Source organism: Saccopteryx leptura, chromosome 7 (assembly GCF_036850995.1).
Source record: "Saccopteryx leptura isolate mSacLep1 chromosome 7, mSacLep1_pri_phased_curated, whole genome shotgun sequence".
NCBI classification, from domain to species: Eukaryota; Metazoa; Chordata; class Mammalia; order Chiroptera; family Emballonuridae; genus Saccopteryx; species Saccopteryx leptura.
Window position 1 is genome coordinate 56,340,625 of NC_089509.1, and position 25,984 is coordinate 56,366,608.

Genomic DNA, 25,984 nt, shown 5'->3' on the forward strand with positions numbered 1-25,984 from the left:
AATAAGTTTTTAATCTGTTTTATTTTTTCTGCTTCCCAGAGATCTATATATAAGTTCAGTAACTAAGCCGGTTGGGAGGGGAACACCTTTGTTCAGTTTTTATTTTAATTTAAGTCTCTAGAAAGTCCAGCATTAGCCTGAATATTACTGCAAGTGATATACTTTAAACCATTTTCATCCAATGATATTGCGGCACGAATCAAGTTGATCGCATTAGTTGATCACATTAACACATCGGGGTCATAACAGGACTCATGCTCTGGAACATGGGACTGGTAAGTTGTGATTGGCCAGAGATAGTTAGAAAGCACTGATTCAGATGGCAGGTTCTGGTAGGATTCCGGAATGAGAGTCACTGGAATGTTGGGGGCCAGGGGGAGGCATAGAATACTTGGGAGTGGAGAAGAGAGGAACTGTGATGTGGAACAGAGCTGCATCCTACATACATGCGTTATATGTTAAAGCAAAATCAAGAGAGAGTTGGAAGCTGAGGCAAAAGCAAGAGAGAGAAGCTGAGGCGTGGAGTGATTCTGCCCACTGCTCTACTCCTAAGCACATGTCCTGGAGAGAGACTGAGATGGGAGGTGGGCATCTTGGGCACACCTACCTCCTGTGGTGTGAGCATCTCCCCACTCTGATTAGAACTCTAGGGTTGCAAGTGGCATAGTTTTCAGTCCTTCAGGTGTAAGCCAGTGGCTTCACCTGGTATATCTGCAAAACAAACATAACTGTTTCCACAGTGGGTAGGAAAAATATGTTGTTCTGGCCTTACGGAGAGGTGAACGCTGTCCAATGTGGTGCTTCCTAAAGCATCTTCTAGAGTAATTTTAATGATCTTTACCTGTTACTTACACCCTCCATGGCACCTAACACCCTTGAAAGTAAAGTCCGCTGAACAAAAGGACACAGAAAAGAAATTTCTCTCAGTTGCTACAGTCTGACTAGGTCAAATCAACCTGCCAGTACAGAATCTACTTGAAAGTTTGAGCTTCAACTAAAGTAAAGGTCTAGTGATTGTGTTGCATCAGGCTTTTAAATAACATGGAGGAAAGTTGATGGCTAATTGAGCAAGGAACATTTTATTCCATGACATTATGACCACCTTGGCACCAGCACATACTGTGATTGACTCAATCTTCAATGATGTTTTGGGAAATAGATGTGGTACAGAAATGATTTTTCTATTTTGCTTGGTTTGTAGCAAAATGCTTATTAAATTCTAGATGCATCCAGCTGCTACATTTCCTGAATGCTGAGGGCGTAGGGAGGAATGCAGGCATGGAGACACACCTCTGTGTTTGAATCTGAGGGCTGGCAGAGTGGATGGGAATAAAGGCTGCTGCTCCAGCCCTCAGGGTGCAGCAGGAGGCTTGACTGCCTTCTTAAAACTCTAAGGGGATTGTTTTATTTGATATATTTAAATATAATTTCTTGTCATGCTTTTAAAATGTTCAGTCCCTTTCACTAAACATTTACTCTGGTTAGACAACTGTAAAAGTGTGTTCCTGCTTCCTTTTTTTATATCCAAGTACCCAAAGTGCTTTCTTTGTAACCCACGGGCTGCCCTTTGAAACTTTGCTGGGGGTGGGGAGGGGTTATCAACTCAGCAGGACAACCTCCTCTATAGTTTCCCTGAACAGCTTAATTATAGGTTTTCTTTTGTGTGTGAGTGAATCACAGGCCATTCAACAGCTCTTAAATGCTGACATTTAGTGAGCCGAAGGCACTGGCTGAGTAGATTGTTTTGTTTTGAAATCCACAGCTTATTTTTGATCCTGCTGACAAAATGGCTCCTTTTAATCCCTTCATAGGTCCTAGAATTGTGGAGAGTTTATAAATTGGCTACTTATATAAAATATCACTCCATAGGCTCCTGTTGCAAAAATGGCCACATTTAAAGTAGGGCAGGAGAGAGACTAAAATGATGTTTTAGAGGAAAATTCCAGGTTGAGGTAGCTTGGATCATCACCCAGTATTTTATTTACGTTTTCTCTGGGTAGAATTTTAATAGTGCACTTGCAATTCAGGGAAGCACACACCTCCCTGAGAGAGGAGCCAGGTGAAGAGTGGCTCTGAAGGAGATGTTATAGTGCCTTGCATTCCCAGTCCTTCTTGGCTTTAGGGGATCTATAAGTCCAGTAGCCACGGCCGCCATCACAGCCGCCTGGCCTGTGCAGGTTCACATTAGATTTGGATAGATCGTAGAGAAACATGGAGCCAAAAACTAGTGGGCCATTTTCTTTAATCTTAGGTTGTACCCGGCAAGCAAGTAAATACACATGGCATGAAAATACTTCCCTTTTCATTCAGGGATCCCAAAGCCACTGACTCATCTGAGTTTTCCTAGAATCAAAGGCCCTCACCAGTTCAGCAGAGCTTACAAAGCCCCTGTTGGGCAGATAAAATATATTATGCTCACTTTGTTAAAGATGGTGCTGCCCACGTGGAAGCCCATTGCCCAGGTGATGGTATTGGTTGTCCTTCTTGCTTGGGATGGGTGAGATTATATTAATGTGTGTTGGGAGTGGGCTGTGGACAAGCAGGATCCTTGTAGCCTGGGGCTTGGTTTTGGGACTAAGCCTTTCAGAGACTTCCTTGTTTGTACATTGGATTAAAGGTTTTGATTTCTACACTATAAAGTGGGGGCAGACTGGGAGCTTGCTCTCCCTCAGTTCGTGGAGGAGAGGAGAGGAGAGGTAGCCAAGATGGTGGAGTGCTGAAAGAGAAGCCAGTTTGTGAAGAGGAAGGAGATGGGGAACAAAGGAGAATGAGGCTGGTGAAGTAGACACCTTTGATTCTAGGAAACTCGGATAAGTCAGTAGCTTTGTGAGCGCTGAATGAGTGGATTTTGGAGCCCAGTGTGTGTTTTGCTTGCCTGCCAGGTACAAGCTAGGATTAAAGCTAGTGGCCCACCAGTTCTTGGTTCCGTTGTTTCATTACCGACTGTCCAAATCAAATGCGAACCTGCATGGGTCAGGCGGCTGTGATGGTGGCCGTGGATACTGGCCTTACAGCCCCTCACCTCTGTTCCCCTTCAGCACACCTCCATCTTGCTGCTTTCTCTTCAAATACCACATGGCCTCTCTGCCTTGCAACACGTGGTCTCCTCCCAAAATGGCCTCTTAGCTCCTTCTTTTAAAAGTTTTCTGCGTGTAATCCCTCCTTCAGCACACATTAACATAACCAAGCCCCTTCCCAAGCAGAAAGGTAACTAGTTGTATTATCTGGGCAATGGCCATTAATGTGGGCAGCGTCATTTTTAACAGTAAAAGTGAGCAAAACCAGAAAATACAGATTTTACAAACTTATTTGCCCAACAGGATCCGAGAACTTTATTAATATTTCCTTTATTCTCACAAGATCCCTAGACTGTCTCTTCTTTACTTTCCACATACAGATGGTCAGAAATCCTTATCTGTTCTAGCTCATGAAAGCCTCTGTATCTTTCCCCAACTCTTCATCCTCATGACTCTTGACTTTTTGACCCTGCCTCTCTAGATTGCTTCAACACCTCCTAGCAGATGTCCAGCTTCTGGTGTCTTCCTATTTTGTCCACCCTCCAATCTGCTGCCCAAGTCATTTTTCTAGAATGCAAATCTGAACAGAGTCCTCCTGCCTAAAATGTGCCGATAGCTTACTGGTTTTTACCTAATGGTGTATTATGGTATTATAATGCCTATGTGAATAGTAATAAAGCCCATACTCCTTAGCAGGACAGACTGTCATTCCCTGTTCTCCACCTCTCTTCCCCATCTCCCTGCCCTAGGATCCTGTCACCCTCTGTCCCAACCATAGCTGAGTATTTAGAATTCACACACACACACACACACACACACACACACACTCACACCCTTCATTCCTTCATTCTTTCATTCTCCCTTCCTTTGTGCATGACGTTCCTTTTCCAGGGATACCCTCTCCCTTCTTGTCCACTGCCATAAACTCATTTGTCCTTCAAACTCACTGTAAATATTACAGGCTCTAGGAGGACTTCCCAGATTGTCCACGCTTCACCCTTCCTCGGCAGATGTTACAATTCCCTCTTTGGTGCCACCATCCTCCCTTAGACGCACCCCTGCACATGCCATACTCTTAATTACTCATATGTTCATTAGTGGTGGTGGGTTCTTTGAGGGCAAAGACTGTGTCATATTCATGTTTGAGTAACGGGTATAAACTGGATAATCACAAACTATTGAAAGCAAAGAGGTAACTTTCTTTTCAATGACTGGACTCAAGTTTGTTCTTGGGTCCCCAGTCTGCCTAGAGGAGACAACTGATTGAACTCATTCTGTTAAACTCAGTCCAACTGAGTAACTTCTTTGGGACGAGGCAAATTCTGGTATTTCCATTCCATTTTCACAGTCTGGTTCAAAGCTCAATCACTTGGGCAAGGACTTAGTATTTTTAGGGCTTTTACTTTTCTTCTTCCTGTTCCTTCATTCTAAGTGGCACCTGCATCTGGGTGTAAGCAAATGCTCATGTAAAGTCACGGCAGCGAGAGCAGGGCTTCAGATTGTGTGGTGACCCTCAAGTCCTTGTGCTTCTGCCTTACCATGTCTCCCCTTACCCCTGGTCCCTCCTATCATGAGGTCCTCATGCTCTTTGTCCTTCTCATTTAAACTTTAGCCTTGTCCCTGTCCCCAAATGGAGCATAAATTTCTGAATCTCCCGCAGGTCATGAGCAGCTTGTAGGGAACTGTCATAGTCCCAGGCTTGGTTGGCCTCACCATACTCTACTGCCATTGCCATTCAATGTGGACACCCCTTACTTGGCATGAGGCACTTCTGTAAGGAGGTCTCTTTTTAGATTTCCAAATGAAAAGAGTACCATGAGAAACTGAAATTTCTATTATTACCCCCTTTATGGACCCCCACCCCCCTGCCAAGAGAGGGTATCCTCACTCTCAACTTGTTCTTTCAAGCTCTTCAAGCTTCAGGCCATCTGCTCCAGAAGGGCTTTTTTTGATTGTTTGTTTGTTTTCCCCCTGGTGGGTTGAGAATTTCCTTTTTGTCATGTCCTACATTCTTCCATGATCATTTCATTCTGTGGTCGATTCTCCAAATCTTGTTCTACGAAATATAGAATCTAATTTGGGGAGTCTTCAGAAGATGATTTTATATCTGTCAAAAGCCTAGCTTTTAGGACTATTCTACAAATCATGGCACTGAAAATGCATTCATTGTTCAAGAGGGTATTATATTGAACATTGGATGTTATTGGCTCTCTCAGGGTCATATAAGACATAGTGGTAGAGCATTGGCCTGGTGTGCAGGAGTCCCGGTTCGATTCCCGGTGAGGGCACACAGGAGAAGCACCCATCTGCTTCTCCATCCCTCCCCCTCTCCTTCCTCTCTGTCTCTCTCTTCCCCTCCCACAGCCAAGGCTCCATTGGAGCAAAGTTGGCCCGGGCACTGGAGATGGCTCTGTGGCCTCTGCCTCAGGTGCTGGAATGGCTCTGGTTGCAATGGAGCGATGCCCCAGATGGGCAGAGCATCACCCCCTGGTGGGCATGCCGGGTGAATCCCAGTCGGACGCATGGGGGAGTCTGTTTGCCTCCCCGTTTCCAACGTCAGAAAAATACACACACAAAAAAAGACATAGTTGGAATTAAAAGAATCTGGAATCCTTGGTGCCACAGACCAGCATGGCTAGTAATTGTCCAGGTTCTGAGTGAGACTGGTGTGGAATGAAGAAATAAACTTAGAAAAAGGATAGAATTGGGAGGTCTCTTTGCACAGCTGATAGCTTGCCAGAGCAAATCTCCACCCCAAACCACTTTATTTATAGGGCAGAGCAAAGTCTTTAACAAATCTAAGAAATCTCTGATACAAAGTTCCATTTCCAAGGCAACCCAAGAATTCTCCCTAGTGCAGAAAACCCTCCACCCTGTATAACATCTTAACTTCACAAAACAAAGGGTAAACACAGCTAACACAGAGGTGTGGAGAAGGGCATGTAAATTGCTTTTACCAATTTAAACAAACAATCAGAGGTTGTGGGGAAGAATTTAGCCTTTAGTAACTTAATAAAGCAAGTGAGGTGGGAGGATGGGACGAGAAGTACTCAGCTTCTTAACCAATATGGAGTTGTGGGGAAGAGCTTAGCCTTTAGCTTAAGCCTTAAACTGCGAGGGCTTTGCCAGCTTGCAGTCTTCCACACCTTGGGAAGACATTACCCTGGTAATCAACATTAGAGTTGTCAGAGCCAGCAGTGTTGAGTTACAAGTTATACCTGACATTAGTAGAAAGCAATTCCAAGGACACTTTATTCAAATTCATAAGACCATCATAGCCTTCATTGTACTTCACTGCTTCCAGGGTCCCTCCTTAAGGTAGTTAGATAGTAATTTTACCCTAGTTTTAAAGATTTGTAATGCTGTATTAGAGTTTTAGTCACATACTCTTGCTTATGAGCAATTGAAATGGTAAATACATGGGCAAATTTGGTTACAGGTTATCTTGTTAATGTGTGTGCAAGGTATCTGCCATGTATGTAGCAGGGTACCCAATCAGGTAGAAACTTCTACTCACCCTTTATAAAAATGTTGCAGATGTTCATAATTAGAGTCAAATAGAGCTTACTGTGTTATTATCTTGCTAAAGTTGTTTTTCTAAAGGAAAGGTATTAATCTGTGCTCCCTTGGAATTTCTTGCTTATGAAAAGCCAGTTGACTCAGACAGACACAACCCAGGGTTCACTAGTTAAGTTTTTCCCAAATTGCAGATGAAGTGTCAGGAGGAAATGTAAGTTGCTAAAGCAGGATTTTAACCTTTATGCTGACAATTATGGTTATGAGACTCAGATGTAAGCTCTGAATATTTTTTAACAGAAAAATGTAAGTTGCATATCTACACTGCTTATAGTTTCAACATATTCACATGCCTTGCTCAAACTAGTGAAGAACCCTTGATTTAAGATGACATGTAGCAAACCCAAACCTGCATGCTGACTTCTGCAGTTACAAAAATTATTCAGGAAAACCCTTAACGTTGCAGGAAAGTGACCCAGTGGAGGATAGTCACTCAGATCACTTTAGAAGGGGAAAAGAGAATTTATTAAAAAGCCAGCAGAACACGTGGGGCTTATGGCTCCAAAGACACGTGCTCCCCGAGATTAGATCTCTTACATCTTATATACCCTTTACAGAACACAAGTTCACATCCAAGGGTCTCGTGATCCCTTTGTCTAATGCAGGGGTAGTCAACCTTTTTATACCTACCGTCCACTTTTGTATCTCTGTTAGTAGTAAATTTTTTTTTATTTATTTATTCATTTTAGAGAGGAGGGAGGGAGAAAGAGAGAGAGAGAGAGAGAGAGAGAGAGAGAAAGGGGGGAGGAGCAGAGGAAGCATCAACTCCCATATATGCCTTGACCAGACAAGTGCAGGGTTTTGAACCGGCAACCTCAGTGTTCCCAGGTCGACACTTTATCCACTGCGCCACCAGAGGTCAGGCAGTAGTAAAAATTTTTAACTGCCCACTGGTTCCACAGTAATGGTGATTTATAAAGTAGGGAAGTGTAAAGCCAGGAGCCACGGCCAGGGCCACCATCAGAGCAGCCCGGCCAGTGCAGGTTCGCATTGGATTCGGACAGTCGGCAAAGAAACAATGGAGCCAAAAGCTGATGGGCCTTCATCTTTAATTCTAGCTTGCACCTGGCGGGCAAGTAAAAATACACACTGGGCTCCGAAACCCACTCACATTCAGTGCTCACAAAGCCACTGACTTATCTGAGTTTCCTAGAATCAAAGGTTTCTAGCTCACCAGCCTTATTCTCCTCAATTCCCCATCTCCTTCCTTCTCCAGCGTCAAACTGCACAAACTGGCCTCTCACTCAACACTCCACCATCTTGGCTGCTTCTCCTGGCCTACTCCACGTGGCCTCCTTCCGCTGCTGGCTCTACTCTCTCTGCTCTCTCATGCTAACCTCAGGAACCAAGAGCACAAACTCCTATTTCGCCCCTATTTTATAGTGTAGCTTCACAACCTTTAATCCAATATACAAAATAGGGAAGTCTCTAATACAAAGTCACTTCTCTGAGGCATGATTGGATTGTACCACCCCACATCAAAAAGGGTGGGAAAGGCTTAATCCCAAAACCAAGCCCCAGGCTACAAGGATTCTCAACACACATTAATATCACCTGGGCAACGGCCTCACGTGGGCAGTACCATCTTTAACAAAGTGAGCATAATACATTTTATCTGCCCAACAGGAAGTAACTTTACTTTATAAAATTTATGAAGCAGAGTTACAGCAAGTTAAAGCATATAATAATAATTACTTATCAAGTACTTTATGTCAGATTTTTGCTAAGTTTGGCAGAATAAATCTTTATAAAACAACTTACTATAGTAAAATCTATCTTTTTATTTATACTTTGGTTGCTCCGCTACCGCCCACCATGAAAGCTGGAACGCCCACTAGTGGGTGGTAGGGACCAGGTTGACTACCACTGGTCTAGAGGTACTCGTCAATTACAAGATTTCAGGATGCGAAGAGGTTTAAGTGATGTCAGAGATTAAGTGTTGGAAATCGCCCATTAAGGTCTTAAAAACTGAAAGAAAAGGGGAGAGGAAGGGGCTATTCAGATCTCCCTTTCCCCCTGCATTCCTCATTGCTTCTCTTCCTCCTCAGTGAATGGGAGAAGGGGGGTCTGATGTCTCCTTCCTTCTTTCTTTTAAACTTTCTAGTACAAAAACCTTTCCATTAGCAAATAATAGCCCTTCCCAAGCAGGATGGCATTTTGTAACTTCACTGACCATCTTTAGCTAGTGTTGCCTAGCCCACATTGTAAATTACACTCAAGTATAAAAATCATATTTACAAAATTATTTGGCCAACATTTTACTCTTTTTTGCTAGCTTTGCTACCTATACCACAGGCATTCCAACACAGGGAATGAAGTACATTATACAATTAAAAAGGTGTCCTTTACAAAATCTCTCTGAATGCTTGGCCTAAAACATAAAATGTCCTTGACACTTCTTGGTTTAAGGTGGGGAGCTTTCTTCCTCAATGTGTACGAAAGTATAGTATACCTGGTATACATACCCTCAGATCTCATAATGCACAATATGTAACAAAGAACACATATGCAAGATATACTTTCATGGTTGTAAAGCCAGTAGCCACGGCCACCATCACAGCCACCTGGCCCATGCAGGTTCACATTAGATTTGGACAGATGGTAATGAAACAATAGAGCCAAAAACTGGTGGGCCATTAGCTTTAATCCTAGCTTGCACCTGGTGGGCAAGTAAAACACACACTGGGCTCCAAAACCCACTCATTCAGTGCTCACAAAGTTATTGACTTATTCGAATTTCCTAGGATCAAAGGTTTCTAGTTCACCAGCCTTATTTACCTCTGTTCCCCATCTCCTTCTCTCTCAGCACTCTGCCATCTTGGCTGCCTCTCCTCTCCTCCACGTGGCCTTTCTCTGCTCTCTCCTCTAATGCTAATCTCAGGAACCAAAAGAGAGTAAGCTCCCTGTCTGCCCCACTTTATAGTGTAGAAACCAAAACCTTTAATCCAATATACAAAGAAGGAAGTCTCTGATACAAAGTCACTTATCTGAGGCATAATGGGATTCCTCATGAGAGTGTACCACCCCACATCAAAAAGGGTGGGAAAGGCTTAGTCCCAAAACTAAGCTCCAGGCTACAAGGATTCTGCCTGCCCACAGCCTGCCCCAACACACGTTAATATAATCACACCCATCTCAAGCAAGAAGGGCAACCAATACCATCACCTTGGCGACAGGCTTCCACGTGGGCAGCGCCATCTTTAACAAAGTGAGCATAATGTATTTTATCTGCCCAACAATGGTGTTTTTAATTACAGGGAAAAGAAGAAGAGTGTAAAGTTGCTGACTATGAGATGGTTGAATGCACCTGTGATGCAACTACATGCCCTAAATTTGATGATGGGCAGTGGCAGTTGTGAAAAGAGTGTGGCTTCTGTTGCCTCTGGGCACACAAGAGACAGGAAGCTCAGAAATAAAACTTATTTCTGCCCAAGTATCAAGGGCATCCATCTGGCCTCTTCTGGTCTTTTCTTAGCCTCAAAATGCATGTTTAAAAAAAAATAGACGGTATTCATGTAAAATAAAAACTATCCAATAAGTCACCATGCATTCTCTTTTGAATTCTAAGTAATGACTTGTGCTTTCATACTTCACTTTACAATTAAAAAATCAACTTTTTGGATGTGTGCTTCACTCATAAATTATCACCTTAAGTAAACACACACACACACACACACAACTAGATTTGACTACATAATGGAATTTTGAAGTTAAATTTTTTCAACATGGAGTTTTGTGATCTGCAAATTTATTTTACTACATGGGACTGACAGTCTTAACATCTCTTTTTCTTTTTGTATGTGTTGTGCTGTCTCTCTCCCCTGCACCTCCTTTTGCAGCTGTGTAATGGGGGTTCAGTCACCGAGCTTGTCAAAAGTCTACTCAGGACTGGCCAGTGGTTGGACGAAGCAGTGATCTCATACATCTTATATGGGGCCCTCTTGGTAAGAAAGTCCCTTGAGCTGGGGATGACAGCAGAGGGGGGCAATTTGTCATCAGTTGGGTCCCCATTGCATATTAACAAGGGGGAAACCTCCTATAATATGCAAGGTTAGTCAAATGTGGACTTTGATTAGATTTTTAATAGTATGCTAATTGTTTTAAAATAACCATGCAAATCTTCCATTCTCTTTTCCTTTGTTTGGTGGTGGTGGAATGCTATGCAGGGCCTTCAACATTTGCACAATAATCGAATCATCCACCGCGATGTCAAGGGGAATAACATTCTTCTGACAACAGAAGGAGGAGTTAAGCTCGTTGACTTTGGTAATGACTGCTTATCGTTTGTTTTCTTGATGTGTGCAGTGTAGCCAAGGGCAACAATTTATTGCGATCTCAGAAGCCTGGGGCCTCTGTGCTACACCACAGGCTGGGGGACTTTTCCAGTCAGACACAGGCTGGCGAGTGGGATGTTTACCAGATGGATCACACTAGGAGATGCTACTTGTTAAATCTATTTTCAGCTTTAGAAGCAATTTTATTAAAAATAGAAAATTAAAGTGTTTCAAAAGAAGAATTTGACGGGAAAAAGTTTTTACTTTTCTGGGAACAATTTCACGTCTTAGGGCAATTGTCTATAATTTACATTTTGTCATTTCTTCTTTTGCATATGAAAAGAAAAAGCAGTTTGGTCTTTCTAATGACTTTCTCTAGCCTCAGGCATATTTATTCCCAGTGAGCAGAAGGTAAAGTAGTCCTGTGGGTCTGGGAACTAACATCCCTTTAAATTGTGATTATTGCTGCTCCACGTGAGGCTGGTTGAACTGGAAACACCAACGGGATGGAAGTGTGAGAGGAAATGCAGAGCAGTATAACCTAAGGCCAGAGAACGATTAATATCCCCTCGCAACATTCATCTATTAATATTCTCAAATCAACAAACCATTTGGGTTTTTCTTTTTAAGTTAACCGAGTGGTTTAATCTTCTAAATGAGTTCAACAACAGTCAGTAGTACTTAAGCATGATTATCACAAATAATGAGAAAACATTTGCAAAAGCACTTTTTAAAGTGTTCTTTATCAATGTCAACATAGTAGGAGAAAAGACTGATGATTTGTAATAGCCTGGTGAGAAAGAATTCAGGGTTCAAATGTATCAGCGAATTATTTGCTCAGAATAAATTACTCAAAAATAAATGAAATTACTTTAGCTGTATTGGTCTATCTCTTAAAGAGCAAGCAAAGAAAAATAGCCGGGGTGGGCATTTTAAGTCTTATGCTACTCTTTCCATGTAAAGAATGGTATAATTCCATGAATGTGCTGTGTGTGTAACATCAAGATGTATTTTACACACAATCCTGGGTGCAGTGAAGATGTTGTGAGGAAGAGAACCTAGAACAGGGGTCGGAAACCTATGGCTCGTGAGCCAGATATGGCTCTTTTGCTGGCTGCATCTGGCTCACAGACAAATCTTTAATAAAAAAAATAATGTTAAAAATAGAAAACATTCTCAGGTATTACAATCCATTCATTTCCTACCACTCCTGTTCATGGTTGCGGGTGGCTGGAGCCAATCACAGCTGTCCTCCGAGACAACACCAAATTTTTATTGGATAATGCATAACGTACACCGGTCTTTGTATGGTTCTCATGGAATTACATTTTAAAATATGTGGCGTTCATGGCTCTCTCAGCCAAAAAGGTTCCTGACCCCTGACCTAGAAAGATGAGGATGCGATTAATGCTGAATGATCCACTCACCAGCGTTGTGATTTGGCACGACAGTCAAGGCTCCTAATCTTTCCAATAGAAGGTTCCTGAACTTCCAGTTGCTGCAAAAGAAAATTCTAGAAATTAAACACAGAAGAATGTAGGGGTTTTTTTCTTTTCTTTTTTTAAATCAGAATTGTAGTGGAGTACTGAATAAGATAAAATAGGAAATTATTTATGGCCCATAGAGGTTAACTGAGCCCTCTTTGGCTTTCTAATAAAGAGATTGCAAGCAGAACACTCCATTGTTCCTTGACAAATCTATGCCTGATGTTTTCAAAGGTGTGTCCTTTGGTAATAAGCACACATATCTGGCTTTCTAAATTTTCCTCCTCAGTAGCATTAGTAGCAACCCTTACCATTCTCTTAAGGGCTGCATTCGATTTCTGCTTGGTATAAAAGAATGCCTAATACTATAGTTGTGTAAAGCCAGTAGCCGCAGCCACCATCACAGCAGCCTGGCCAGTGCAGGTTCAGGTTTGATTTGGACAGACAGTAATGAAACAACGGAGCCAAGAACTGGTGGGCCATTAGTTTAATCTTAGCTTGCACCCGGCGGGCAAGTAAAAACACACACTGGGCTCCAAAACACACTCATTCAGCGCTCACAAAGCTACTGACTTATCCGAGTTTCCTAGAATCAAAGGTTTCTAGCTCACCAGCCTTATTCACCTCTGTTCCCCATCTCCTTCTCTCTGCACAAACTGGCTTCTCCCTCAGCAATCTGCCATCTTGGCTGCTTCTCCTCTCCTCCACGTGGCCTTTCTCTCCCCTCTCCTCCAGCATGGGCTCCTTCTAGAACATAATCATTCTTCCCTGGAACAACGTGATCTCTCTTCCTTTTAAAACCTTTTAGCGCGAAAGCCCTCCCCCAACACACATGAATATAATCCCACCCATCCCAAGAAGGACAACTAATATTATCCCCTGGGAGACGGGCTTCCACGTGGGCAGCGCCATCTTTAACAAAGTGAGCATAATGTATTTTATCTGCCCAACAAGTTGTAAAATACTTTAAAATTTATAAATCATTTTCACATCTATTTTCTTTTTGGGTCTTTAAGAACTCTTTGTGTTAGGTTTGCTGATGAGAAAACTGAGGCTTAGAGTGAAGTGGTCTTTGAGAGGTCATACAATTAGAAAAAGGCATGACACAGATGAAAATCAAGGCTTCTGACTCCTAACCCAGTGTACACTTACTTCCACTTCGTTCCCTTGTGGTACAAAGGAGAGAGCTGGATCAAGGCTAAGACAGATAAAGTATATTGTAATTATAATAAAATTCAGCTCCTCAACATTGAGCCCTACATAATAATAATATTAGTCAATTTCTTTTTCCATTTGACAAACATAGTTTGACACTGGAAATATTTTATGTCAACACTGATGCTCTGTTACAGATAATACATTTTCTTTCTCTGTAAAATGAAACATTATTTTAAGAAAATAATTACGTGAAATATATTGGAAATATGATTGGAATATATTTTGGGTTAATCTTGGTTTTGATGTTTTCTTTTGATTCCAATTTTGCAGAAATCTTTATTAGGGAAAATATATTCTAGTGATTTAGATTGAGTGATAAATGCTCCACACAGGGGTCAGCAAATGACAGCCTGTCAGCCGAATCTGTCCTGCCTCCTATTTTTGTGTGGCTTTTGAGATAAGAATGGTTTTTACATTTTTAAATGGTTAAGGTAAAATCAAAAGAAGAATATTTTATAACATGTGAAACTTATATACATCTGTAAATAAGTTTTTACAGAACACAACCACACTTATGTCTTTTTTTGCTGTCTTTGGCTGCTTTTGCACTCTAATGGCAAAGTAGAGAAGTTGTGACAGAGAACATTTGGCTCACAGAGCCTAAAATATTTATTATCTGATCTTTCGTGGAAAATGTATGCCAGCCCCTGGTCTAGCGCCATCCTCTGCTCGCTGCTCAATTACAACACCCTTTCCTTCCAGGTGTATCAGCTCAACTCACCAGTACGCGTCTACGGAGAAACACATCTGTTGGCACTCCATTCTGGATGGCCCCTGAGGTAAGTACAAGGCACCAATTTCTTTGTGTTTGTTGAGGGCCTTGATACTGTGACTTTTTATGGAAAATTCATATGCTTTACAAAATTTTCGGGAAGAAGAAAATCGTTTATCCTCATTGAACTCTAAGAGTTCTGGTTTGGTAAGTAATAATGATAACATTTAATCTTGGAAAATCAGGATGAAGTCACAGCTAGCCCACAGGATACCTTCATGCACTTAGAAAAAGCCGCTTCCTCCAGAAATGCAGCCCTCTCCAAGGATCATGACTTGGACTCATATAGCTATGATGTAAATTAGATAAGTCACCTTCCTTGGATAGATGCAGCCCCAGGGACATATGGCTTGTTGAAAAGACAGATTTCAGTTCCAACTGGTCTACCAAACTATAGGCAGTGGTCCTGGTTGGTTTTGACTGTTGTTGCAGATAACAGGTATAGCAGCTAGTCTTATGTACTTTTTTGTTTCCTAATTAAACCTGAGATTTGGTCCTAATTTAGTTTTGGCATCATCACGGAAGTCTCTGTGAGATGACACATGTAGAAGTCTGGAGAATCTTCCAGCTGGACAAGGCATACCCTGAAACAGAGGTACAGTTCAGCTTACCAAGTCAGCATTTAATTCCACAGTTTGCTGGCCTGTGCCTCAGAGCAGCTTCCTGGGATTAAGCAAATGAGTTCCTTTAGTAAGAGGACTCAGCAGTCATCTCTGTAGAGGTCTTTCCATCTCCGTTCTCTCCCCACGTTGTTCTTCTATGTGTCTGCCAACATGATCTCCTACACGCTAACTGGTTCACACCAACCTGCTCGAGTTTCTTCACTCGCTCTTTCCCATCTATGGCCCTCCCTGTCATGCTTGGGCACTGGACAGACCCATGTTAGAGAAAAAGAAAAACCCTGCAGATTCCAGTGTTTATTTAAATCTTAAATGTGTCTTAAATAGGTTTTAAAAAACATAAAACTAGAAATAAACTCCTAATCGCTTAATAGAACTATAAGACAAAAAGACAAAATAATGTATTTTGAAAAAACTACAAAGCCAGTAACATTCAAGTAAGCACCTTTAACTTACTGAGACAAATGACATTGTTTTGTGAAACTCGGTTGTCCTTGGCTTGTGAATATGTTTCAGAGTATGACAGCACAGACTATTTTAAGCTACTCTGTCATACTGCCATGTAGCATGTGGGGACCCAGTTTCCACACCACTTTGTTCCAGCCAGAGGGGTCTCTTTGTTCAAATATCTTCTCCATGGCCTCTAACTGGTATATCTCTGTCTTGGTGCCAGCTTAATAATAAACATAAATATGGTCACTGAACTTGTGTGACAAATGGTCATCCAGATGATCTGGAATGTATTTTACCACTATTCCTCCTATTTTGTTATTATTAATAAAATTATCAATGAAACAAATACAAAACAAAAACTTTCATAGAGATCTCGTGAATGCCACTTCCATTTCAACCCTCATCTATTATTTTTCTCCAATTTACTTGTGCTTTGTGTCCCAATGGTAGTGAACAGCAAGTAATGCTCCAAATTCATCCTGACGTATTATTCCCTTACCACCTTGCGTGTATTGGTGCATTGTCTGGAGGAAGAGAAAAACATGCAACATAGAGACTATGCATTTAACAGATGACTCTGAGCAAAATGACTTAATAGGTAATTAAGTTTCTCATCTAAATGTATAGGTAAGTGGTTCCAGACTTCACTGATTAAAAACCCAGGTTCTTAATGTCCTGAGAACCCTGGAACATTCCTCCTCAGTCTTCAAGTTTCAGTTCAAATGCATCTTCCCCCAGTAAACTGTCCCTCATCCCTGGCTGTCACTGAGGCTCCTATTCCTAAGTGATGGCTGTGGTCTTTACAGTCTCCATTAGCACACCAGGACCATTCTATTGCAATTGTTGGCAGGCAGGTCTCCCAGTTGGCCTCTGAGCTCTGGCAGGGTCTTGGGACGCCCAGCTCTCGGTACAGTGTTTGATACCGAGTAGGTAGGTGCTCAGTAAACATCTGCTGGATGAATGAATCCATTGGTAAAAAAGCCAGAGGCGGCCCTGGCAGGCTGGCTTAGTGGATAGAGCCTCTGGCCAGCGTGCAGACATCCTGGGTTTGATCCCCAGTCAGGGCACACATGAGAAGTGACCATCTGCTTCTCTTCTCCTCCCTCTCCCCTTTCTCTCTCTCTTACCCTCTTGCCAGTGGCTCAATTAGTTCAAGAAAGGCCCCCAGGTGCTGAGTATAGCTTGGTTGGTCTGATCATTAGTCTTAGGAGCTAAAAATAGCTTGGTTGATTTAAGCATCAGCCCCAGATGGGGAATGCCGGGTGGGTTTTGGTAAGGGGCGCATGTGGGAGTCTGTCTCACTATCTCCCCTCCTCTCACTTAAAAAAAAAATCCAAGGGAGAGAATGAATCTGGAGGGTAGTTTGAGGGGGGGGGCTTTACAACAATGGGTATTAGCAAACTTCTCTATAGGTTTTAATTGTTATTAAAGGGAAGCATAACTGAGGCCACTCAACCCAAATTTGGGGTGTCCTAACAAGGAAGATGGTGTTCCTCTTCTAATCCATGGGAAGCTGGTGTTCTCAGAGTCACAATGGGATACAGAGGGGACTTTGAACAAATGTGCTTTGCTGGGCTCCTCCCTGACTACCTGGTTCATATTACACTATAGTTATCTATGATGATACATCCTATTTCAGAAGAGGTCATCCATCTAAATGCCTTTTTGACAGGTAAGGGGGAGGTCAAAGTTTCTTTCTCAGTCTTTGGATTTTTAAAAGCCAACATAAAATCAATATCCCAAAAGGCATATTCTGAGGTGGCAAATTGCTTTTATATGATAGCCTGCATAGTATATTGATCTTAATATGCTTTCACTTCTGCTTGTGTGAAAAAGTGGTATTTAGATTAACTAAGATTAACTATGACAACAATGCATGCAATGCCACCGCCTCTGGAACAAAACCATCACAGGCGACCAGTGCTTTTATTTTGAAAATGCAGCTGAAAGATCCTTGATCCTATTTTATTTTTGAGATATTGACCCAAATTATTCTTTTTTCCATTTTTATTTCACCAGCTTGAGTAACTGCAATATTTTATTCAAATGGGCTCTACTACAAACCAGGTAGCTAATGGGATGTGACCGTACCACAATCAAATGTTGATGAGCAGTCCGAATGCACAGTTCAGTGGGGCAGCGCAAAGCGGCAGCTGGCGGAGACTCTCATGTTGTTAACATTCTCCACTTATTTGCTCTCACTGCCTCATTTGGACACATCTAAAGTTGAAAAAATATTAGATGAAAGTGGTATCAACTCAGCAGTGTAGGAGAAGAAAAATTCTGGGGGTTGCCTAGTACTTTGAAACAATGCTATGGGGGAATATTGCCTAGCACAGTAAAAGGGTTAATGTAAAAATCAAGGTCAGTACAATTTTTTTACAAAATGGGTATGTCAGTGGCATACTGTGACCCAGGGAAGATTATTTTAAGAGGAAGAGAAAAACATGCAACATAGAAACTATGCATTTAACAGATGACTCTGAGCAAAATGACTTAATAGGTAATTAAGTTTCTCATGTAAGTGTATAGGTAAGTGGTTCCAGACTTTATTGATTAAAAATCCAGATTCTTAGGCCCTGGCCGGTTGGCTCAACGGTAGAGCGTCGGCCTGGCGTGCGGGGGACCCGGGTGGGCGTGCCAGGTGGATCCCGGTTGGGCGCATGCGGGAGTCTGTCTGACTGTCTCTCCCCGTTTCCAGCTTCAGAGAAATACAAAGAAGGGAAAAAAAACAAAAAACAAAAAAAACCCCAGGTTCTTAATTTCCCTGGCTGTGACCCCTGCAAGCTTCATGTTAGGGACTGACGTGGGGGCTGTTATGACCATGTTGCCTGTGACATCTGAGGGGCAGTAGCTGCTCCAGCATTCCGATATCCACAGGGGGAAGTGCCATTGGTACAATCAAACAGACGCCCCTTTTACTTCCATGGGGCTGCTCTTGTGGCCAGCAAAGAAGTCAAAGCGGCTCTTCCTCCTGTCCTGAGGTCAAAGCTTTGCCCAATCTGTACTGGTTTCCTAGGACTGCTAGAGCAAAGTAGAGCAGACTAGGTGGCTTGGAACAGCTGAAATGTATGGTCTCAGTTCCGGAGGCTGGGAGCCTGGCATCACGATGTCAGCATCGTGTTTCCTCTAAACCTTCTAGGATCCTTCTTGCCTCGCTCCGGGTACTGGTAGTGTTTGTTTGCAGAGTTGGTGGCTTTTGGCTTGCAGCAGCAGATCGCCAGTGTCTGCTTTTGTGGTTACATGCCTTCTCCCTGTGGGTCTCTGTCTTTCCATGGCTGTCTTCTTATAAGGACACCTGTCATTTTGATTTTTCATTGAATTTATTGGTCTGACATTGGTAAATAAAATTATGTAGGTTTCAGGGGCATGGTTCTGTAATACATTATCTGTACATTGTGTTGTGTGTTCACTTCCCCAAGTCAAGTTCTCCTTCCATCACCATCTATCCCTCTCCTTCCCCCTTTTCCTCCCACAATCCCCACACTGTTGTCTGCGTCTAACTTTTCTTATGTATGTTTGTTTGCTTTTTTTTTTTTGTTCTGGTGGGCCATCATCTTTAATCCTAGTTTGCACCAGTGGGCAAGTAAAACACACACTGGGCTCCAAAACCCACTCATTCAGTGCTCACAAAGCTACTGACTTTTCCGAGTTTCCTAGAATCAAAGGTTTCTAGCTCACCAGACTTACTCACCTCTGTTCCCCATCTCCTTCCTTCTCCCTGCACAAACTCTGCACAAACTGGGTTTGTTTGCTTAATCCCTTCACCTAGGACACCTATCATTTTAGATTGGAGGCCCATCCAACTCCAATGTAATCTCAACAAATTACATCTTCAATGACCCTATTTTCAAGTAAGTTCACATTCTGAAGTTCTAGGCATTAGCACCTTAATATATCTTTTTTTTTTTGAGGACACAATTCAACCCATAACAATTCTCTGAATACTTAACAAACCTCCTCTGTAGTAAATAATTCAAATTCTAAGACAATTAGCCAGTCATTTGGAACCTTCAGGTCTGCATGTTACAGGTCCTAATTTAGAGAGCCCTCAACACCTTCACCTTCAGAATTTTTTCTGTCCTACTTGCATTCTGGCATTTTTTGGTTATCTCCTAAGATGTTTGACCCAGGTAACTTCCCTCAGCCTTCTGCTTACAAAGAGACTCTGGTCTCCCTGCTTGTGACTTTAGTCTGTATCATAGACACACACACACACACACATATATATATACACACATTTGTGCATGTGTGTGTACAGTCTTCCCATTAACCATGTTTATTGTCTCTTTTCTCTTCCATTGTCCCCTGACATCCAATTTCTTATAATAAGTAATATGAAGAATAGTATCTGACATTTGCATAGAACTTTTTATATTATTTTTTAAGTGTTCACACCTACTTGTGAGGATGCTAGCTGGCATAATTACATTAATTTAAACTGATTTTATACATGTGGAATCCAAGGCTCTGCCAGGCTAAGTGCCCAGAGCAGAGACACTGAGTGGGTATGTGGGTAACAGTGACAGAAATCTATAGGTTGTCAGCTCTCCTGTGTAGGTCTGTCCCTGGGGACCTCTTCTCACATTCCTCAGATGGGCTTCCGTAGATTAATCAACTGTTTTCCTCTGTTGAACATAATGTCCTTAGATGCAGTGGTGCTTCTTAATTTCTGTGGAACTTTTCCCAAACGGAATTTTAGGTGGAAGAATTTTAATAATAAAACTTTACCAATTAAAAAAATAAAAAAAAAATAAAGTGACTCACTAAACTAAGGGATTTTCAAAACAACCTATGCTCACCGTCAATATTGGTATTGCTCAGCTAAAGTTTGCATCAAATACACACCATATAATACCCTAGTCTATAGCAAAAAAAAAAAGATATGAGCCTAATTTATGTTTATTCTTGTTGATGGCGGGTGGGGGGTTGGGGTAGTTGATCCTTTCCCACCTTCACATGTAGCATACATATTAAACTGAATATTTGTAAACAACTGAAACCCAAGACAAAGAACCAAAGTTGTCATTATTGTTTTTATTGAGGACGTTTGTAGACTATGTTAAAATAATGCCTTAAAGTTAGCTGTATGCACTGGTGTGACCATGCTGGTTGTTAAAATATTGAAATACCCAGAGTAAAGTCATGGTGCACTTTTGACTGGTACAGGAAAGCAACAAAAGACGATAGAAATGTGAAATCTGCACCAAATAAAAGGAAAACTCTCCCAGTTTCATACCTATTCAGTGCAGTTTGATGTGGGCTCACACACAGATTTTTTAGGGCTCCTTAGGTAGCTATCCCGTATAGCCTCTACAGACTCGTCACTGACTGATGGCCTACCAGAACGGGGTTTCTCCACCAAACTGCCGGTTTCCTTCAACTGCTTATCCCACCAAGTAATGTTATTCCTATGTGGTGGTGCTTTGTTATAAATGCACCGATATTTATGTTGCACTTTGGTCACGGATTCAAATTTAGCGAGCCACAGAACACACTGAACTTTCCTCTGTACCGTCCACATCTCAACTGGCATGGCCGTGGGCTGCTCTGCGGTATACACGGTGTTACATCATCATCTGCGCATGCGCACATGCTGCCATATCATCCTACAGAAACTGGGAGGGTTTTCCTTTTACTTGGTGCAGATTTCACATTTCTATTGTCTTTTGTTGCTTTCCTGTGACCGGTCAAAAGTGCACCGTGACTTTACGGACACACTGTACTTCCATTCTGGATGGTAAATGGCTGCTGTCCAGATGTGTTCCTCAGCCACCAGAGGGGCATGTCTCTTCCCGGGGACACCCCAGACCTTTAAATGGTCCGGTAACTATGGGGTGATGTTTGGCAATCAGGGGAACTCAAGGACCAGCTCCTGTGCTGTGAGCCAGGAGATTGTCATATACTCTAAATATTGTTCCTGCTAAGCACGTGTACAGTGGAAGGGAAACTTTCACTTGTGTAGGACCCACTAAAGCACCAGGAACTGGGAAAGGTACTTTTTAAGTACATTATTTTATTCTCACAACAGCTCTCTATAGTAGATTTATTTTTTCCATTTTATCACTGAGGAAGGATTAGGAATATCGTGCCTAAATTCACAAACCTAGTAAGTACTGGAGCTGTTTTGCTCTTCGGAGAGCATGAGAATGCAAGTCCCATTTACAGATGACACTGAGACAGGGAGAGGGTCCCTCTGTGCCGGTTCAGAGCAGACTCAGCCCCAGAACTCAGGTCCCTAGGCCGCTGGCCTTGGGTTCTTTCGCTTCTAGGTGTTCCCAGAGGGTGGTCAGTGTGGAAGGGTGTGCTGAGACAGCTCATAAAGACATGTGGAGCAGAATATTCTGAAAGTGGAGTGTGAGACACATCCTTTTAAAAGACATACATGAAGGGATCTATCACCTGTAATTTATAGGTTGACTACACTTTGCAATTTCACCAGTGAGAGAGGCAGCCCATATATAAAGGATCGAGTTTACTTGGTACCTTCTAAAACAGCAAAGGTCTGTTTCTGCATTAGAAAGCAGGCTTGTGGGTAAAATAAACATTTGCTATTTTTTAAAATTTATTTTTTCATTTTTACTTCCATCTGCTCTTTTTTGAAAACAAGAGCTAATCAGATGAGCAGAGAAACAGATGTGCTGTGACGGCTTCAGAAATGGGCCTCTCTCTGCCTGGAAAACGGTTCTTGACAGGGGACGGTTGCCATAACAACCAGCTTACACCAATGCTGGCTTTTTGCAACCACTCTTGCCTTCCTTAATTATGGCATTCCTCGCTAAGTGATACAATAATGCTATTTCTTTGGCACTGCCAGGACCATAGATGACAGATGAGATATTTTGTGTCAAAGGGCTGAGAGAGCAATAAAGACTGCAGAGCTGAAATCTAATTGTCATCATCACCATTTTGTTCCCTAAGCTTGGCTCTCAAATAAGAGTTAGCATTTACTGAGAGCTTACTATGTGCCAACCACTAAGTGCTTTATGTGAATTAACTCATTTATAATCTACACAAAACTCCATAAAGTCAATGCTAATTACAGTCCAATGTTTTAGATAAAGGAAATAGGTCCCAGAAAGCACTGTTCTTGTCCTTGGACAAATCCTTAGGTGATGCTACCAGGATTTGAACCCAGGTATTTAGCTGCAAAATCCTCCCTCTTATGTAGCCTCCCACTATACTAGAGCGGGCTATTTAATTGTGACCACTAGTGTACCAGATGAGATGTAAATTGTTTCTTTCCCCCAATTTAAAAATTATTTTTAATAAGAATTACCCTTCCCAGTATGTTGAAGAAAATGTAATATTTCAACATGACATTAGAAGTCACTATAATTAATGCCCCCAAAAAGGATCTGAAAAAAATAAAGGAGCAAACTTCTTTAGAATAGAACTAAGGAGATTTGGAATTTTGTCTTAGCTCCGCCACTTATTTTTCAAAAGTTATTGTGGTTAATTTATTTTAATGGGGCTTCAGTTTTGGTAGAAAAGTTAAGAGCATAAATTTTGGAGTCAGACCTGGGAGCGAACTGTAGATAACTGCGTTCTCACCTCCCTAGGGCCTCAGCCAAGTTAGTGAGTATCTCTGAGTAGTAATACAGAGAGAAGTTAAAAGGGGGAAAATGAGAATGAGAAGGAAAAAAGGCCTCAAAAGGCAAAGTGAAATGAGGCTGTGAAAGAAGTGTTCGCCACAGTACCATAACTTTCAAAAAACGGTGGCAGGAATTGTCTGATATCCACCCCTCCCTGACCTCTTCTCATCTGTAAAAAGAGATTGGCTTTGGTAGTGCCTGCCTCCAGGTCCCTGCTGTTTCTTAGAGAATATTTCCAGTGTGTGTGTGTGTGTGTGTGTGTGTGTGTGTGTGTGTGTGTGTGTGAGCTTTCAGTGAGGGAGAAGTGATGACCCTGGTGAGACCTTTAGTGTCTGTGTCCTCCCTCCCTCCCTCCCTTCTTCCTTCCTTCCTTCCTTCCTTCCTTCCTTCCTTCCTTCCTTCCTTCCTTCCTTCCTTCCTTCCTTCCTTCCTTCCTTCCTTCCTTCCTTCCTTTCTCCCCCCCTCTCTCCCTTCCCTTCCTCCAGCCCCTTCCTTCCTCCCTCCCTTCCTTTCTTCCTTTCTTTTTACCTGACTGTTTTAAAAGTCTGGGGAGTCTTGGGACCCCATCTGTTATTTGATTGCTCAGAAGATTCAAGTAAGGGGTTTGGCCAAGAGGCCTGTGTGTCTTCCCCCAAGATATTTATCTTGAAGATTCTGCAGCCATTCATGCTCCCTGGTTCCCTCCAGTCTCCTGGGTTAATCTCTGAGAAGCAGGGATTCCCTCTCGTCTCACCCTGGGGCCGACTCTGCCTGGATTCCCACCAGGCTTCTGCCTTCGAGGGCGCTGAAACGCAGCCCAGGAGTGGAGGGTCTGGGTGGGTGAAGGGCCCAGGGCGAAGGTGGGATGACTGGGAGCAGCCCCGGTTTTAACCTCTGCTTCAGTGATAGCTCCCTCGTGGCTGCAACTCTGTGGGGAAGTTGAGTCATATGTCATGTGTCAGTGTGGAGGTGGGAGGCTGGCCCTGGAGGTGGTGGTGACATGTCATCACCCGCCTCCTGGCGAGGCTAAATATAGGAACTATCTCAGGACGGAAGCTCCCAGACGTGCAGAAGCACGTGAGGCCCAGAGCAGAGGCCGTATCTCCCCCGGCCCTGCTCAGTACTAAGCGAGAAGTGTCAAAGCAGTGGCCTCTGTGAGCATCTAGGACTTCCCAGATTGTCCTCCCACCCGTCTCAGGAATGGTCAGAAAGGTCAGGGCACCTGCTCTTTCCCTTTTTCCTCCATCAAAGAGGAGGAACTGCAGCTGTTCCCGCAGGGGCAGAGTGCTTGCGGAAGGGCTGTCAGAGCCAGCCTCCGTCCTTCCTCAGCTCCAGGTTCCACCGTATCCGCTGGCTGCCCCCTGTCCGCGCCCCTGCCGCCCTGCCTGGGCACAGGGGCTGGGCCGCATGAGGGCTTCCCGGCTAGGCCGAGCTCTGCCCTCGGTCCCCGGGGTGATGGTCCCTGAGCCGTCGGCAGAAAGCAAAGGGAGATGTGCAGTCAGCATTAGGAACTGGAGCCCAGCGCAGCCTCAGAGGGGAGAAACGAGCTGGTGGGGTGGGCGGACTTCTGTTCAAGGTGCTTGATTATGTCCCAGGTTTCCTCATGCCTTTAGTTTTACCAAATTAAAGAAAATTACTCACCAGTAGGAATGTGTGACATTCCCAAGGGCATATCCTGGTCTGTATGGTGACATTGGCTTGGGAGAGGACAGAACCCTGATGAAGGGGTAGGATCACGAGGGAACAGGTGTGCTGCTTCATCTGCTATTTCCCTTTGTAAAAAACGGTGGAGGGGAAAAATGTTTTTCCTCATTAGTTTCTTATTGTGGCTCCTGCTTCAGTTCTATAACCTACTAGCTGTGTGACTTAGGACATATTTTTTCACCTTTCTGAATCTGTTTCCTTGCCTGGGGTGGTAATGCCTGACCCCGTGAGCTGAGAAGTGTCCTGAACTGTGGAACTCCTACTCATTCTTTTCTTACCTGGACTCCGATGGAGGTGAAGCACTAGTTGGCAAAGAGGGGGGACAGCAAGGAAGGGAGCGAGAGGGGACAGAGGAAGTGAGAGGTGGCTGGAATCTGTCTGTTAAATGAAGGGGGTTCACATGCTCAGAATATGGAAGTTGCTGGCTTATGGAACATAAACTCTCTTTGGCAATGGCCCAGCGTTCTCTGTGTTATAAAAATTCTTAGGATTGGTGCAGCTACTATGGAAAATGATATGGAGGTTCCTTAAAATATTAAACATAGAACTTATAACCTAGTAATTCTACTTCTGGGTATTTATCCAAAGAATTTCAAAACACTAATTCAAAAGGAAGGCCCTGGCTGGTTGGCTCGGTGGTAGAGCATCGGCCTGGCATGTGGGAGTCCCGGGTTCGATTCCCGGCCAGGGCACACAGGAGAAGCGCCCATCTGCTTCTCCACCCCTCCCCCTCTCCTTCCTCTCTGTCTCTCTCTTCCCCTCCCGCAGCCAAGGCTCCATTGGAGCAAAGATGGCCCAGGCGCTGAGGATGGCTCTGTGGCCTCTACCTCAGGTGCTAGAATGGCTCTGATTGAAACAGAGCCATGCCCTGGATGGGCAGAGCATCCCCCCCTGGTGGGCATGCCGGGTGGATCCCGGTCAGGCACATGCGGGAGTCTGACTGACTGCCTCCCCGTTTCTGGCTTCGGAAAAAGAAAAAAAAAAAGGATATGCATGCTGATGTTTATTCCAGCATTATTAACAATAGCCAAGATATGCAAGAAACCCAAGTGCCCATTAATAAAATAAATGAATAAAGAAGAAGTGGTACATATATACAATGGAATATTACTCAGCCATAAAATAGAATGGAATCTTACCATTTGTGACAGCATGAATGGACCTAGAGGGTATTGTGCTAAGTGAAATAAGTCAGACAGAGAAAGACAAATACCATATGATTTCACTGACATGTGGAATTTAAAATAAATAAATAAATAAATAAATAAATAAATAAACAAAACAGAAACAAG

General features: G+C 43.0%; 1 protein-coding gene across 6 annotated transcripts in view; it reads left to right on the forward strand.

The window, feature by feature from the left end:
• The window catches only part of MYO3B (myosin IIIB), a 547,413-nt gene that overhangs the window by 79,049 nt on the left and 442,380 nt on the right, over positions 1-25,984 (forward strand). For all 6 annotated transcript variants that reach the window (XM_066345578.1, XM_066345581.1, XM_066345576.1 and 3 more), the window contains 3 exons: positions 10,433-10,537; positions 10,760-10,859; positions 14,272-14,348. In XM_066345578.1, coding sequence (XP_066201675.1) covers positions 10,433-10,537; positions 10,760-10,859; positions 14,272-14,348 — 282 coding nt within the window. The remainder of the gene's footprint in view (positions 1-10,432; positions 10,538-10,759; positions 10,860-14,271; positions 14,349-25,984) is intronic.